At 58.1% G+C, this 17,028-nt stretch overlaps 1 protein-coding gene across 1 annotated transcript; it reads right to left on the bottom strand.

The window, feature by feature from the left end:
• Window positions 1–485: 485 nt before the first annotated feature.
• On the bottom strand, window positions 486–13,110 carry NONO (non-POU domain containing octamer binding). Its single transcript, XM_040334883.1, has 11 exons — window positions 13,006–13,110; window positions 9,867–10,005; window positions 9,375–9,568; window positions 7,843–8,144; window positions 7,607–7,702; window positions 6,725–6,921; window positions 6,328–6,412; window positions 4,268–4,370; window positions 3,807–3,846; window positions 1,696–1,808; window positions 486–1,282 (listed from the first exon to the last, which is right to left on the bottom strand). Exons 2-11 carry the CDS (start codon window positions 9,997–9,999, stop codon window positions 1,154–1,156), a joined length of 1,392 nt encoding a protein of 463 aa, XP_040190817.1. The 5' UTR covers window positions 10,000–10,005; window positions 13,006–13,110; the 3' UTR covers window positions 486–1,153.
• Between the last annotated feature and the right edge of the window lie 3,918 nt (window positions 13,111–17,028).

The raw sequence follows: 17,028 nt of genomic DNA, 5'->3' as shown, positions 1-17,028 counted from the left end.
CCTCCCCCTGTGCTACATGAATATTCCCCCCCCCCCATGCTACATGAATATTCCCCCCCCCCGTGCTACATGAATATTCCCCCCCCCCCCTGTGCTACATGAATATTCCCCCCCCCCTGTGCTACATGAATATTCCCCCCCCCCTGTGCTACATGAATATTTCCCCCCCCGCACCCCTGTGCTACATGAATATTCCCCCCCCCCTGTGCTACATGAATATTTCCCCCCCCCCCCCCTACATGAATATTCCCCCCCCCCCCCCATGCTACATGAATATCCCCTCCCCACCCCTGTGCTACATGAATATTCCCCCCCCCCCCCATGCTACATGAATATTCCCCCCCCCCCCCCTGTGCTACATGAATATTCCCCCCCCCCCCCGTGCTACATGAATATTCCCCCCCCCCCCCGCTACATGAATATTCCCTCCCTCCCCCACACAATGATTTAAATGACGACACTTCAATACAAAAGAACAGACAGACTTCTGGAAAACAAAGGTTTAAAATCCCATTTATTAATGAACTGCTTTCACATTGCTGAGAGACCAATCTAATCCCCTCCCCCTCTCCCTCGCTATTGGTAGGTGGGAGGAGCCGTACACGGAAGGAAACCGGGAGATTGTAACCGAAGCTGCAGGACTGACATGAGAACTGGAATAAAATGATCCCAACAGACAAGAAAAGCACAAATGGAAAAATAATAAAATGACATAAGACTACATGAAGTGTGGTCCGTAGAGGAGAAACCATACAAAAAAAAAAAAAAGGAGCCTCTCCATTGTGGCTCAGGACAGCCGGTGGGGAGGGATCGCCGATCGATGAAGAAGCGCGTGGAAGGAGAACGGAATGAGAGGCACAATGGTCACATCGCCGCGCCGCTGAGCCTTTCCTGCTGACCGCGATGGGAGGAGATTCAGCAAATCGTCTTGGAAAAGTTCACATTGAAAAAGATATTGTGTTCTTCAGCAGGTGCTCCGCCCCCTTAAACCCCGCCCACAAAAAAAATGTGACTAAAAAAAATAATGATTCAGACAAGTCTCTTTAAACGCGCCAGAGACGGCCTTACAAAGATGAACGCTACCAACACAAATCCAGTCACACGAGCGACTCATACAGCTGAAGGGATATAAAAAACACAACAACAAAAACGATCAATATCGGCGGCGCTTGGCAGCGTATTCGGCCGCGGCGGTGCCGCGCTGGAAGGCTTGTTGGCTGGTCGCAGCGGCGAGGGATTCCAGGTTGGCGGCCTGGCCAAAGCGATCCGCTGTGGGTGGAGTCTGTAGAGAATAAAAAAGGTCAATCGCTGCTGGAGGGGGGGGGGAGGGATACCCCCCAAAAATTAAAGTGACTCTAAAATCAAAGGTTTTAAAACTCCTTCCACTCCAAACACACCACTTCCGGTTCTACCCCAGCCCCACAAACACAGCCACTGCCAGGTTAAACCCCCCCCCCCAATTCTACTCCAGTGAGGGGGCGTGGCTTAACTTTGCAGAGTGCGTCTATGGAATCGGACACAGCCCCGCTCAGAATTGTGCATGCGCGGTTGTGTCTCCTTAGCACCCCCAGAGAAGGGCGAAGGTGACGGCACACCAGGGAGGGGTTAACTTCCAGAAGAGACCCACAGAGCAGGCAAGTATTTTATCAGTTAAAAAAATAATAAAACAAGCGTCCAGAATTAAAATGAACTCACCATGCCCATAGCAGTCGGGTCCGGCATCAAGGCGCTGGCCCCGCTGGGCGTAGCGCTTCCGGCAGGCACGCTGCTGTTTCCCAGGGAGGCGCGATTACCCATTCCCATCGCACCTGCAAAAAGCACAACGCTACAATTATAACACATCCGAGAGAAACGACATCTCTGCAGTACAATCAGGAGGCATCGTCACTTATACTCAACAAGCTTTATTGCAAGTAGTGAAAGTTTACAGAACCTGACTGCGGTACATTCTGGCATTTCAATAGTCTATGCTCACCCCACCCAGCTCCGTCTACGCCCGCCCCTCTGGGTCACCCAGCTCCGTCTACAGCCGCCCCTCTGGGTCACCCAGCTCCGTCTACAGCCGCCCCTCTGGGTCTCCCAGCTCCGTCTACAGCCGCCCCTCTGGGTCTCCCAGCTCCGTCTACAGCCGCCCCTCTGGGTCTCCCAGCTCCGTCTACAGCCGCCCCTCTGGGTCTCCCAGCTCCGTCTACAGCCGCCCCTCTGGGTCTCCCAGCTCCGTCTACACCCGCCCCTCTGGGTCTCCCAGCTCCGTCTACACCCGCCCCTCTGGGTCACCCAGCTCCGTCTACAGCCGCCCCTCTGGGTCTGACCCCCACCCAGCTCCGTCTACGCCCGCCCCTCTGGGTCTCCCAGCTCCGTCTACAGCCGCCCCTCTGGGTCTCCCAGCTCCGTCTACAGCCGCCCCTCTGGGTCTCCCAGCTCCGTCTACAGCCGCCCCTCTGGGTCTCCCAGCTCCGTCTACACCCGCCCCTCTGGGTCTCCCAGCTCCGTCTACACCCGCCCCTCTGGGTCACCCAGCTCCGTCTACAGCCGCCCCTCTGGGTCTGACCCCCACCCAGCTCCGTCTACGCCCGCCCCTCTGGGTCTCCCAGCTCCGTCTACAGCCGCCCCTCTGGGTCTCCCAGCTCCGTCTACAGCCGCCCCTCTGGGTCTCCCAGCTCCGTCTACAGCCGCCCCTCTGGGTCTCCCAGCTCCGTCTACAGCCGCCCCTCTGGGTCTCCCAGCTCCGTCTACGCCCGCCCCTCAGCCCCGTCTACAGCCGCCCCTCTGGGTCTCCCAGCTCCGTCTACAGCCGCCCCTCTGGGTCTCCCAGCTCCGTCTACAGCCGCCCCTCTGGGTCTCCCAGCTCCGTCTACAGCCGCCCCTCAGCCCCGTCTACAGCCGCCCCTCTGGGTCTCCCAGCTCCGTCTACAGCCGCCCCTCTGGGTCTCCCAGCTCCGTCTACAGCCGCCCCTCTGGGTCTCCCAGCTCCGTCTACAGCCGCCCCTCAGCCCCGTCTACAGCCGCCCCTCTGGGTCTCCCAGCTCCGTCTACAGCCGCCCCTCTGGGTCTCCCAGCTCCATCTACAGCCGCCCCTCTGGGTCTCCCAGCTCCGTCTACAGCCGCCCCTCTGGGTCTCCCAGCTCCGTCTACAGCCGCCCCTCTGGGTCTCCCAGCTCCGTCTACGCCCGCCCCTCAGCCCCGTCTACAGCCGCCCCTCTGGGTCTCCCAGCTCCGTCTACAGCCGCCCCTCTGGGTCTCCCAGCTCCGTCTACACCCGCCCCTCTGGGTCTCCCAGCTCCGTCTACACCCGCCCCTCTGGGTCTCCCAGCTCCGTCTACAGCCGCCCCTCTGGGTCTCACCATCCAGCTCAGTCTATGCGTACCCCAACCTCCTCTGTCTATGCTCGGCCCTCTGCTTCTTCCCACCCCAACCAACTCCATCTCCCTCCTCACAAAGCTATGCTTGCCCCTCTGTCACCACCCCACAAAGCTCAGTCTTAAGTTTGCCCCTCCGTCTCTTCCGCACCGATGTTAGCTCCTGCGTGCAAAACCAATGCTCCCAGGAGCCTTGCCACACACCGTCCAGGAACAGCTCTTGGAAGATGTAGTTCTGGTGTATTCCTAAAACTACCATATAGCCCCACACCTGTCCCTCTTCCCACCAATAAAGTTCTATTCGGGAGCAGCAAGAGCCGATTCTCCAAACAGGAATGAGGTATATAAAGCTGGGGCATGATCAGAGGGGGAGGGGGGAGTGTCATGCCCTGCACAATCGATATGAAGAACTCAGAATATTGTCAGCTGTCCTGCCAATAAGTTTACCTGGCATTGCCATCTGCGCCATCCTCATGTCAGCATCTCTCTAAAGGAGGAAGAAGAAAAAGTCAGTCAAATATCACTGCATTCTGTCCCGCCTGTTCTCATGTAAAGCTGATCTCCAGTGAGTAGGAAACTACAAATCTCCCCCCCTATAATAAAGCATCCAGAAATGCCCAATCCAGCCCTTTCCTCTAACATTGCCAGACTGTGGCCTAGTCCGCAGATCCTGTCCATTCATTATACCCATCCCCCACATCATACCTATACAGTCAAATCACACTGGCCTCTGCTAAGGGGGGGGGGGGGGGTCCCTGGAAAACTACAAATCTTGTCTGGATAACAGTGGGGGGGATTTTCTCTATATATCCCCAGACACCAAATTGGATTTTCACCAGTAATAAAAAAACTTGGCGCCCCACCCCCCCCCAATACACAGAGTTTCCCTACAGATTGTAATTTCTTACAGAATCTGGATAGTTGCTCTTGAACCCTTCCTGCTGGCGTCTCAGCATCTCCTCCTGCTGCCGGCGGGTCTCCTCCTCACGCCTTCTGCGCTCCTCCTCGTGTCTGCAATAGGAAAAGAGGGTCATATTAGGGAGGGGGTGGGGGCAGTACCCAAAGAGACGCTCCCAAGAACGGGAGGTGGGGACACATCTACCCGGCCCAGAATATAGGGAAGGGTCGCCCAACGGGAGGTAGGGAAGGGTCGCCCAACGGGAGGTGGGGACACATCTACCCGGCCCAGAATATAGGGAAGGGTCGCCCAACGGGAGGTGGGGACACATCTACCCGGCCCAGAATATAGGGAAGGGTAGCCCAACGGGAGGTGGGGACACATCTACCCGGCCCAGAATATAGGGAAGGGTCGCCCAACGGGAGGTGGGGACACATCTACCCGGCCCAGAATATAGGGAAGGGTCGCCCAACGGGAGGTGGGGACACATCTACCCGGCCCAGAATATAGGGAAGGGTCGCCCAACGGGAGGTGGGGAAACCTCTACCCGGCCCAGAATATAGGGAAGGGTCGCCCAACGGGAGGTGGGGACACATCTACCCGGCCCAGAATATAGGGAAGGGTAGCCCAACGGGAGGTGGGGACACATCTACCCGGCCCAGAATATAGGGAAGGGTAGCCCAACGGGAGGTGGGGACACATCTACCCGGCCCAGAATATAGGGAAGGGTCGCCCAACGGGAGGTGGGGACACATCTACCCGGCCCAGAATATAGGGAAGGGTCGCCCAACGGGAGGTGGGGACACATCTACCCGGCCCAGAATATAGGAAAGGGTCGCCCAACGGGAGGTGGGGAAACCTCTACCCGGCCCAGAATATAGGGAAGGGTCGCCCAACGGGAGGTGGGGACACATCTACCCGGCCCAGAATATAGGGAAGGGTAGCCCAACGGGAGGTGGGGACACATCTACCCGGCCCAGAATATAGGGAAGGGTAGCCCAACGGGAGGTGGGGACACATCTACCCGGCCCAGAATATAGGGAAGGGTCGCCCAACGGGAGGTGGGGACACATCTACCCGGCCCAGAATATAGGAAAGGGTCGCCCAACGGGAGGTGGGGAAACCTCTACCCGGCCCAGAATATAGGGAAGGGTCGCCCAACGGGAGGTGGGGACACATCTACCCGGCCCAGAATATAGGGAAGGGTCGCCCAACGGGAGGTGGGGACACATCTACCCGGCCCAGAATATAGGGAAGGCTCGCCCAACGGGAGGTGGGGACACATCTACCCGGCACAGAATATAGGGAAGGGTAGCCCAACGGGAGGTGGGGACACATCTACCCGGCCCAGAATATAGGGAAGGGTCGCCCAACGGGAGGTGGGGACACATCTACCCGGCCCAGAATATAGGAAAGGGTCGCCCAACGGGAGGTGGGGAAACCTCTACCCGGCCCAGAATATAGGGAAGGGTCGCCCAACGGGAGGTGGGGACACATCTACCCGGCCCAGAATATAGGGAAGGGTAGCCCAACGGGAGGTGGGGACACATCTACCCGGCCCAGAATATAGGGAAGGGTCGCCCAACGGGAGGTGGGGACACATCTACCCGGCCCAGAATATAGGGAAGGGTCGCCCAACGGGAGGTGGGGAAACCTCTACCCGGCCCAGAATATAGGGAAGGGTCGCCCAACGGGAGGTGGGGACACATCTACCCGGCCCAGAATATAGGGAAGGGTAGCCCAACGGGAGGTGGGGAAACCTCTACCCGGCCCAGAATATAGGGAAGGTTCGCCCAACGGGAGGTGGGGACACATCTACCCGGCCCAGAATATAGGGAAGGGTCGCCCAACGGGAGGTGGGGAAACCTCTACCCGGCCCAGAATATAGGGAAGGGTCGCCCTTGTTACAAAGTAAAAAGGAATCCTAATGTGGAAAATATTTCTCCGCCATCCCGGGTGAGCTTGCACCAACACCCGAGGGGGCTCACCGCGAGGACTGCACCCCCCCATCCCCAGGGGGCTCACAGCACCATGCCACCAAATCGGACTTCTATACATCAGTAGTCATACCTGAGCTCCAGCTGCTTGCGTTTCTGCACATCTTGGTTGTGTAGCTCCTCCAGTCTATGCAATTCTTCTTGTCGTCTCATTAAATCTACAAATAAAACAAATGGTTCAATAGCCGCCCCTCTTCCACACAAGCCCACTCACCGGCCGCCCCCTCTCCCACACGAGACCGCGCCGCCCGCCCCCTCTCCCACACAAGGCGACCGCGCCGGCTGCCGCCCTCTAATGATATTTTCAGGGGGAAAAAATAATTCAAAATCATGTTTTTTTTATTTAGCCCCCCGCCCCCCCCCACGCCCACAAATAGTTGATGGGAAAGCTTTATTTGTACATTGCACAGTATGTATCCATGGGGGATGGGCTGTCTGTAAATCAGGCGTTCCATATAACCAAGGCTCACCTTGCCGCATGAGCATGACCTGGTGCTCGTGTCTCGCAGCCTCCATCTCCACCTCCATCTTCTCTTGGGCATCTTTGATGTTTCGGTCCACCTGCTCCTGCTGCTGCTTCTCCATCTCTATCAGGGCCTTCCAACGCATGGCGTATTCATACTCAAAGCTGCCCGGCTGAGCGAAACGAGGCATCTGCTCCCGCTCCCTGCAAAGGGAAAAACGACATTCTCAATACACAAATTATCTCGGAGTCTGTATTTATCCACACGGGGATGTACCAGAGGGGGGGGGGGTTCCCTGGACAAGCAGTCACACATGTTTAGGGATGCAGCGGGCAAGGGACACCGGGAGGGGGAACGGGAAACCCAACTCGCAGGCAAGGGACCCCAGGGGTGGGAACGAGAAACCCAACTCGCGGGCAAGGGACCCCAGGGGTGGGAACGGGAAACCCAACTCGCGGGCAAGGGACCCCAGGGGTGGGAACGGGAAACCCAACTCGCGGGCAAGGGACCCCAGGGGTGGGAACGGGAAACCCAACTCGCGGGCAAGGGACCCCAGGGGTGGGAACGGGAAACCCAACTCGCGGGCAAGGGACCCCAGGGGTGGGAACGGGAAACCCAACTCGCAGGCAAGGGACCCCAGGGGTGGGAACGGGAAACCAAACTCGCGGGCAAGGGACCCCAGGGGTGGGAACGGGAAACCCAACTCGCGGGCAAGGGACCCCAGGGGTGGGAACGGGAAACCCAACTCGCGGGCAAGGGACCCCGGGGGGGGGGACAGTAAACCCAACTCACAAGCAGGGATCGGGGGGAGAGCGAGCAGAAGGGCAGGCACCCCAGGTGGGTGGGGATAGGGGGAAACCCAACTCGTGGGAAGGGAACGGTACGTACTTGTGGTAGGAATTGTTTTTAGCAACAAGTTTCTCCGGTAATCCTTCCTCGTCATCCAGCTGATCCATCGGTTCTACGGTAATCGGACGTGGAAACCTGGACAAGAGAGAAGCACGGTCAGTTCTGAAGTACAATGGAGCTTACACAGGGCAGGTTCTGCAGAGGAACAGCTGTGGAAATACATGGAGGGGGGATACCGGGGGCAGGGGGGTGGATCAGCAGTTTGTTGTACTCACGCGGTGAGAAGATAAGAGCCATCGGCACAACGATCGAGAGCTTTCCGGGCCGACGGCTTTGAAGCGAATTCCACAATTCCTTTGCCGGTAGGTCTTCCGCGATCGTCCACAATGACGATGGCTCTCTCCACCTGACCGAAAATGCAGAAAGCCTCTTCTAACAGCTCATTGGAAACGAACTGAGGAAGGTTTCGCACCGAGAGCGCCGCACTGTGGCAGGCAAATCGAACGCGCAACTGCTTCCCTCGCAATGGAAGATTGTCCAGCTCGGCCTTCGCAATCTCTGCAAGGGTGCGTGTTTCCTGTAGGAGAGAAATCACAACGGTCATAATCTGTGTACACCACCAATATCTACAACCCTCACCACCATGTAGGTTGTGTACAATGTCGTGGGGGGGCCCCTAGACGCGGGTGGGATACAATGGTGAGGCCCCCAGACGCTGGTGGGATACAATGTCGTGGGGGGGCCCCCAGACACTGGTGGGATACAATGTCGTGGGGGGGCCCCTAGACGCTAGTGGGATACAATGTCGTGGGGAGGCCCCTAGACACTGGTTGGATACAATGTCATGGTGAAGTCCCTAGACGCTCGTTGGATACAATGTCATGGGGAGGCCCCCAGACGCTGGTGGGATACAATGTCATGGGGGGCCCCAAGACGCTGGTGGGATACAATGTCATGGGGGGGGGCCCCTAGACGCTGGTTGGATACAATGTGATGGGGAGGTCCCTAGACACTGGTTGGATACTATGTGATGGGGAGGTCCCTAGACGCTGGTTGGATACAATGTCATGGGGAGGCCCCCCAGACACTGGTGGGATACAATGTCATGGGGAGGCCCCCAGACACTGGTGGGATACAATGTCATGGGGAGGCCCCCAGACACTGGTGGGATACAATGTCATGGGGAGGGTTCTAGACACTGGTTGGATACAATGTCATGGGGAGGCCCCTAGACACTGGTTGGATACAATGTCATGGGGAGGCCCCTAGACGCTGGTTGGATACAATGTCATGGGGAGGTCCCTAGACACTGGTTGGATACAATGTCACGGGGAGGTCCCTAGACGCTGGTTGGATACAATGTCATGGGGAGGCCCCCAGACACTGGTTGGATACAATGTCATGGGGAGGTCCCCAGACGCTGGTTGGATACAATGTCATGGGGAGGGTTCTAGACACTGGTTGGATACAATGTCATGGGGAGGTCCCTAGACGCTGGTGGGATACAATGTCATTGGGAGGCCCCCAGACACTGGTTGGATACAATGTCATGGGGAGGCCCCTAGACACTGGTGGGATACAATGTCATGGGGAGGCCCCCAGACACTGGTGGGATACAATGTCATGGGGAGGCCCCCAGACACTGGTGGGATACAATGTCATGGGGAGGGTTCTAGACACTGGTTGGATACAATGTCATGGGGAGGCCCCTAGACACTGGTTGGATACAATGTCATGGGGAGGGTTCTAGGTGCTACAATGTACACAAAAGCCTCTTTGCACATCCACAAACCCGAGCCCCACTCACCAGCCGGATGAAGCCGAATCCTTTGTCCTTGTGGATGAAGATCTCCCCGGCTTTGCCGTATTTCTCAAATAGTTTCCTCAGCTCCTCATCTGTGACATCGGGAGGCAAGTTGCCCACGAAGAGGCGGCTGCGCTGGGTGTAGGTCTTCTCCCCCGGCTTCTTGAAGCTCTTCAGATCGATGACGACCCCCTCACCTGTGGAGAGGAAGAAGGAAGTGATCACATTTTATCTCCTACATACAGAAATCTCTCACCATTTTATATCAGTATAAGAGGAGATGTGAGGCCACGCCCCCCAATTCCTGAGCAAAGACCAACTCCAGGAACAAATCCACCCTGGTGGTGGGGCTCCCCACATTGGAGGGGACCATTGTTCTGTCTAGGGGGAGTCACAGGAGAATCTCCTCCTCCAGCTGGGGCTCCATCACTCCATAGGAGACGATATAAAAATAAAAGTGGAGTTCCCCTTTAGCGGTGGGTGATGGACACTTACTTGCGTTCTGCTGCCCGTTGGTAGGTGACGGGATCTCATGCTCGTGCTCCTGCTGCTGTTGATGTTGTTGTTGGTGTTGTTTGCGGTGGGCGTGGTTCTGCTGTTCTGACCGAAATCCGCGGTTTCCCTGCATCTTCAGCTGAAAAGAAATGAGGAGTAAGTCATCTCTGGTGGGGGGGTCTTCACATAGCGGACTACACCTGGCCCTGGAGGTCCAAAGAATGGGAGGCCCCGCCCCTTCAGGGAAGTTTGACAACAGCCTGCCCCCTGGTGGTAATGAGGCCCCCCCCCAGACTGCGATGAGAGCCCGCCCCCTGACTGTACCAGATGGCTGCTGAGGTAACCCCCCCCCCCACTGCTTTGACTGGTGACGAGGGGATCTCCAGAATGGACAGTGACAAGGGTCCCACAGATGGGGATGAGCCCCCCCCCCCCCATCTAGGGGTACAGCTCAGTCTGCATTAACAGTGATCAGAGGAACCCTCCAGCCTGTCCTAGATATTGATGAGGGGCCCCCAGGAGGACTGAGAGCCCCCAATACACTGCATGACCCACCACCGACCTCATCAACTCAGAGGGACAAACTGTGGGGTCTACCCCCAGACTGATGAGAGCCCACCCCCTGATGGTAATAAGCCCCCCAGACTGATGGGAGCCCACCCCCGATATATCGGCCAATATTTTGCCTTTTTAAAGATATCGGCTTCGGCCGATTATTATGTAAAATAGGCCGATTGTCTGGGATCTGAGGTAGGGGTGTGCTGGGTGGAATCGCTTGCTGCTATCTGCTGACTTTTTTTAATTTAGGAAGTTGGCAGCCAACCAGCGGCCCGGTAACAGCCAACCAGCGGCCGCCGCTGCCGACATCCTCCACTAAAGAAAACGTCCCCTGACGTGCTGCGCGCCCTCTGCCTACAAACCCCAGAATGCAGCGTGGGCCGGCAACTGCGGCCCGCGCTGCATTCTGGGGGTTGTAGGCAGTGCACGTCAGGGGACGTTTTTTTTTTTTTTTAGAGTGGAGGATGTCGGCAGTGGCGGCCGCCGATTGGCTGTTACCGGCCCGCTCTGCATTCTGGGGATTGTAGGCAGAGGCGGGGCAGCACGTCAGCGCCAGGGACAAATTTTCTTGTGCTAGGCTAGGAGATGGAACGGAGCCTGGAGTACTCCGCTGGTGGGCATTGATGAGGTGGCAGTGAATGACATAGGGCTGTACTGGTGGGCACTGATGAGGTGGCACTGATAGACACCAATGAGGTGGCACTGATGGACACGGATAGGCTGCACTGGTGGGCACTAATGAGGTGGCACTGATGGACACTGACAGGTTGAACTGGTGGGCACTGATTAGGCTCACTGGTGGGTACTATGTGATTTGGATACTGAAAGGCTGCACCCCACCTCTCCACCCTAAACAATTCTCCTCCCCACCCTAGGTTTTTTGAGATAAAGAAAAAAAAAATTATTGGCCGCCCCTAATTCCAAATATCGGCATCGGCCAGAGAAAAACCCATATCGGTCGACTTCTAAAGAGGACCCCCCCCCCACAAGACTGATGGGAGCACACACCCTTATGGTAATGAGGTCCTCGAAAGAAATGAGCCCACCTCAAGCTGTAACGGTCCTGGATCGTAACTGGGGGGGGGGCAGTCCTGTATAGTAATGGGGAGCCCCTGCCTGGATCATAATGGGGGGGTGCCTGGCCAGTCCTGGACCATAACTGGAGGGCTCTGGCTCATAACAGGGGGCACCCTGGATCATAACAGGAGGGGAGAGCCCTTCAATCGTAACGGGGGGATCCGGATAGTCCTAGATTATAACGGGGGCCAGTCCTGTACCACAGCGGTGGGCCTGTCCTGGATCATAACGGGGGGGAACCCCTGCCTGGAATATAACGGGGGAGCCCCGGGGGCCTGTCCTGGATCATAACGGGGGGCTAGTCCTAGATCAGAAGCCCCTGCCTATATTATAACAGGGGGCACAGGTCAATCCTGAATTGTAACTGGGGGGGGGCAGTCCTGGATCATAACGGAGGGAACCCCTGCCTGGAATATAACAGGGGGAGCTCCTGTCTCAATCATAACGGGGGGGGGGGGGGGGCAGTCAGTCCTGAATCATAACAAGTACCCAATCCTGTACTGTAACGGGGGAGCCCCTGCCTCAATCATAAAGAGGGGGCCCAGCCAGTCCTGGATCATAACGGGGGCCAGCCAGGCCTGGATTGTAATGGGGGAGCAGTCCTAGATAACGGGGGGTGGGCATGGATTGTAACGGGGGGCCGCTCCTGTACCATAGCGGAGGAGGGACCAGTCCTAGATCATAATGGGGGGGGGAACCCCTGCCTGGAATATAACAGGGGGAGCTCCTGCCTCAATCATAACGGGGGGCGGTCAGTCCTGAATCGTAACAAGTACCCAATCCTGTACTGTAACGGGGGAGCCCCTGCCTCAATCATAAAGAGGGGGGGCAGTCAGGCCTGGATCATAATGGGGGGGCAGTCCTAGATAACGGGGGGTGGGCATGGATTGTAACGGGGGGCCGCTCCTGTACCATAGCGGAGGAGGGACCAGTCCTAGATCATAATGGGGGGGAGCCCCTGCCTCAATTATAACTAGGGGGACCAGCCAGTCCTGAATTGAAACAAGGAGCCAATCCTGTAGAGGGGGGCCTGATCTGGATTATAATGGGGAGCCCAGCCTGTCCTGGATCATAACAAGGGGGGGCAGTCTGGATCGCAACGGGGGGGGGTCAGTCGTGCACCATAAAGGGGGGGCCTGCCCTGGATTGCAATGGTGGGGTCTCGGCCTGCCCTGGATCATAAACAGAGACCCCAAACAATGCACCATCCCCCCACCGACCTCCATTATAACCTCCTCTGAGGAGACCGGAGGGAAATCAGGGACAGCAAACAATGACTATGCGGTTTGTATGGAGGATCCAGAGATAAGGAGAAATATGAGACGGAAAATACTCGCCTCTCCGGTCACAACGGCCCCGCCATTCCCATCCCCCCTCCTCCTCCTCATCCCGGGCCTCCCATCACTCCCTCCTTCCCAGACTCTCCCACCCCGGTCACCCCCTCTCCGGTGTCTCCCATCCAATCCTCCCGGTTCCCCCCTCTCTCCCTCCCCGGGCCTCTCACCTCTCCGGTATCTCTGTCCTCCCGCGCGTTGATGGAACTTGCTGCTGCCAGACGGAAATGGCCGACAACCAAACTGCGAGGATACCAAAAGCCTTTCCGCCCGCCGCTATTGGTCAACCTCCCACCGGAAACCCGCCCCCTCCTCAACAGCTATTGGTCGGAGGGACTGCCGATCACATGACGCGGCGTAACCCTCTCCCGCAGACCAATCCCAGAGCGGAATGTTGAGTGACGGAGGGGGGCGGGGCTCCGTAAGGGTTATTGTTGGAGGGAACAAGTTCGTGTGAGAGTGGAGGGAAGAGAAAAGGGAGGGCAGTGCGCCTGCGCAGAGAGAAAGGAAAGGTGACAAAGGATTGGCCGCACGTGGGGGGTAAGGGCGGGGCGGCCCGCGAGGGCAGGGGGAGGGGCGCCAGGCATTGTAAGCGGGCCGTGAGGTAAGGGGTGGGGCGTACGACATTGTGTGCGGGCCATGGGGGGAGGGGCGGAGTCATGTGTGAGGAGGCGGAGACAGACGTCTCCAGAAGCTCCCTCTGTGGGAGGGATTTAAAGGACAACTCCACTTAAATTATCACCCCCCCCCCTCTGTGGTCACATGACCCCCAACTGGGCTGCTACAGGGAGGACTCCGGACCGAGGCGTCCCCATAGAAGTGAATGGGAGGACTCCGGACCGAGGTGTCCCCATAGAAGTGAATGGGAGGGGTCCGGACCGAGGCGTCCCCATAGAAGTGAATGGGAGGAGTCCGGACCGAGGCGTCCCCATAGAAGTGAATGGGAGGAGTCCGGACCGAGGCATCCCCATAGAAGTGAATGGGAGGACTCCGGACCGAGGTGTCCCCATAGAAGTGAATGGGAGGGGTCCGGACCGAGGCGTCCCCATAGAAGTGAATGGGAGGAGTCCGGACCGAGGCGTCCCCATAGAAGTGAATGGGAGGAGTCCGGACCGAGGCGTCCCCATAGAAGTGAATGGGAGGAGTCCGGACCGAGGTGTCCCCATAGAAGTGAATGGGAGGAGTCCGGACCGAGGCATCCCCATAGAAGTGAATGGGAGGACTCCGGACCGAGGCGTCCCCATAGAAGTGAATGGGAGGACTCCGGACCGAGGTGTCCCCATAGAAGTGAATGGGAGGGGTCCGGACCGAGGCGTCCCCATAGAAGTGAATGGGAGGAGTCCGGACCGAGGCGTCCCCATAGAAGTGAATGGGAGGAGTCCGGACCGAGGTGTCCCCATAGAAGTGAATGGGAGGAGTCCGGACCGAGGCGTCCCCATAGAAGTGAATGGGAGGAGTCCGGACCGAGGCGTCCCCATAGAAGTGAATGGGAGGAGTCCGGACCGAGGTGTCCCCATAGAAGTGAATGGGAGGAGTCCCCATAGAAGTGAATGGGAGGAGTCCGGACCGAGGCGTCCCCATAGAAGTGAATGGGAGGAGTCCGGACCGAGGCGTCCCTATAGAAGTGAATGGGAAGAGTCCGGACCGAGGCGTCCCAATAGAAGTGAATGGGAGAAGTCCGGACCGAGGTGTCCCCATAGAAGTGAATGGGAGGAGTCCGGACCGAGGCGTCCCCATAGAAGTGAATGGGAGGACTCCGGACCGAGGTGTCCCCATAGAAGTGAATGGGAGGGGTCCGGACCGAGGCGTCCCCATAGAAGTGAATGGGAGGAGTCCGGACCGAGGCGTCCCCATAGAAGTGAATGGGAGGAGTCCGGACCGAGGCGTCCCCATAGAAGTGAATGGGAGGCGTCCCCATAGAAGTGAATGGGAGGAGTCCGGACCGAGGCATCCCCATAGAAGTGAATGGGAGGACTCCGGACCGAGGCGTCCCCATAGAAGTGAATGGGAGGACTCCGGACCGAGGTGTCCCCATAGAAGTGAATGGGAGGGGTCCGGACCGAGGCGTCCCCATAGAAGTGAATGGGAGGAGTCCGGACCGAGGCGTCCCCATAGAAGTGAATGGGAGGAGTCCGGACCGAGGTGTCCCCATAGAAGTGAATGGGAGGAGTCCGGACCGAGGCGTCCCCATAGAAGTGAATGGGAGGAGTCCGGACCGAGGCGTCCCCATAGAAGTGAATGGGAGGAGTCCGGACCGAGGTGTCCCCATAGAAGTGAATGGGAGGAGTCCCCATAGAAGTGAATGGGAGGAGTCCGGACCGAGGCGTCCCCATAGAAGTGAATGGGAGGAGTCCGGACCGAGGCGTCCCTATAGAAGTGAATGGGAAGAGTCCGGACCGAGGCGTCCCAATAGAAGTGAATGGGAGAAGTCCGGACCGAGGTGTCCCCATAGAAGTGAATGGGAGGAGTCCGGACCGAGGCGTCCCCATAGAAGTGAATGGGAGGAGTCCCCATAGAAGTGAATGGGAGGAGTCCGGACCGAGACGTCCCCATAGAAGTGAATGGGAGGAGTCCGGACCGAGGCGTCCCCATAGAAGTGAATGGGAGGAGTCCGGACCGAGGTGTCCCTATCATTAAGGAATGGGAGGAGTCCGGACCGAGGCGTCCCCATAGAAGTGAATGGGAGGAGTCCGGACCGAGGCGTCCCCATAGGAGTGAATGGGAGGAGTCCGGACCGAGGCGTCCCCATAGAAGTGAATGGGAGGAGTCCAGACCGAGGCGTCCCCATAGAAGTGAATGGGAGGAGTCCGGACCGAGGTGTCTCCATAGAAGTGAATGAGAGGAGTCCGGACCGAGGCGTCCCCATAGGAGTGAATGGGAGGAGTCCGGACCGAGGCGTCCCCATAGAAGTGAATGGGAGGAGTCCGGACCGAGGCGTCCCCATAGAAGTGAATGGGAGGAGTCCGGACCGAGGCGTCCCCATAGAAGTGAATGGGAGGGGTCCGGACCGAGGTGTCCCCATAGAAGTGAATGGGAGGAGTCCGGACCGAGGCGTCCCCATAGAAGTGAATGGGAGGAGTCCGGACCGAGGCGTCCCCATTATTAGGGAATGGGAGGAGTCCGGACCGAGGCGTCCCCATAGAAGTGAATAGGTGGAGTCCGGACCGAGGTGTCCCCATAGAAGTGAATGGGAGGAGTCCGGACCGAGGTGTCCCCATTATTAGGGAATGGGAGGAGTCCGGACCGAGGCGTCCCCATAGGAGTGAATGGGAGGAGTCCGGACCGAGGTGTCTCCATAGAAGTGAATGAGAGGAGTCCGGACCGAGGTGTCCCCATAGAAGTGAATGGGAGGAGTCCGGACCGAGGCGTCCCCATAGAAGTGAATGGGAGGAGTCCGGACTGAGGTGTCCCCATAGAAGTGAATGGGAGGAGTCCGGACTGAGGTGTCCCCATAGAAGTGAATGGGAGGAGTCCGGACCGAGGTGTCTCCATAGAAGTGAATGAGAGGAGTCCGGACCGAGGCGTCCCCATAGGAGTGAATGGGAGGAGTCCGGACCGAGGCGTCCCCATAGAAGTGAATGGGAGGAGTCCGGACTGAGGTGTCCCCATAGAAGTGAATGAGAGGAGTCCGGACCGAGGCGTCCCCATAGAAGTGAATGGGAGGAGTCCGGACCGAGGCGTCCCCATAGAAGTGAATGGGAGGAGTCCGGACCGAGGCGTCCCCATAGAAGTGAATGGGAGGAGTCCGGACCGAGGCGTCCCCATAGGAGTGAATGGGAGGAGTCCGGACCGAGGCGTCCCCATAGAAGTGAATGGGAGGAGTCCGGACCGAGGCGTCCCCATAGAAGTGAATGGGAGGAGTCCGGACCGAGGCGTCCCCATAGAAGTGAATGGGAGGAGTCCGGACCGAGGCGTCCCCATAGAAGTGAATGGGAGGAGTCCGGACCGAGGCGTCCCCATAGGAGTGAATGGGAGGAGTCCGGACCGAGGCGTCCCCATAGAAGTGAATGGGAGGAGTCCGGACCGAGGCGTCCCCATAGGAGTGAATGGGAGGAGTCCGGACCGAGGCGTCCCCATAGAAATGGATGGGAGGAGTCCGGACCGAGGCGTCCCCATAGAAGTGAATGGGAGGAGTCCGGACCGAGGCGTCCCCATAGAAAGGAATGGGAGGAGTCCGGACCGAGGTGTCCCTA

The sequence above is a fragment of the Rana temporaria genome, unplaced genomic scaffold, assembly GCF_905171775.1.
Source record: "Rana temporaria unplaced genomic scaffold, aRanTem1.1, whole genome shotgun sequence".
NCBI classification, from domain to species: domain Eukaryota; kingdom Metazoa; phylum Chordata; class Amphibia; order Anura; family Ranidae; genus Rana; species Rana temporaria.
The sequence above is the reverse complement of the archived record's forward strand: the minus strand, read 5'-3'. Positions and strand labels throughout refer to the sequence as shown.

Excerpts from the sequence above, each read along its gene's own strand:
- NONO (XM_040334883.1), bottom strand. The coding sequence starts at position 9,999 with ATGCAGGGAAACCGCGGATTTCGGTCAGAACAGCAGAACCACGCCCAC. Across the intron at positions 7,703-7,842 it reads GGCTCTTATCTTCTCACCGC|GTTTCCACGTCCGATTACCG; the intron begins GTGAGTACAACA and ends TCTCTTGTCCAG. Across the intron at positions 6,922-7,606 it reads AAAAACAATTCCTACCACAA|GGAGCGGGAGCAGATGCCTC; the intron begins GTACGTACCGTT and ends TTCCCTTTGCAG.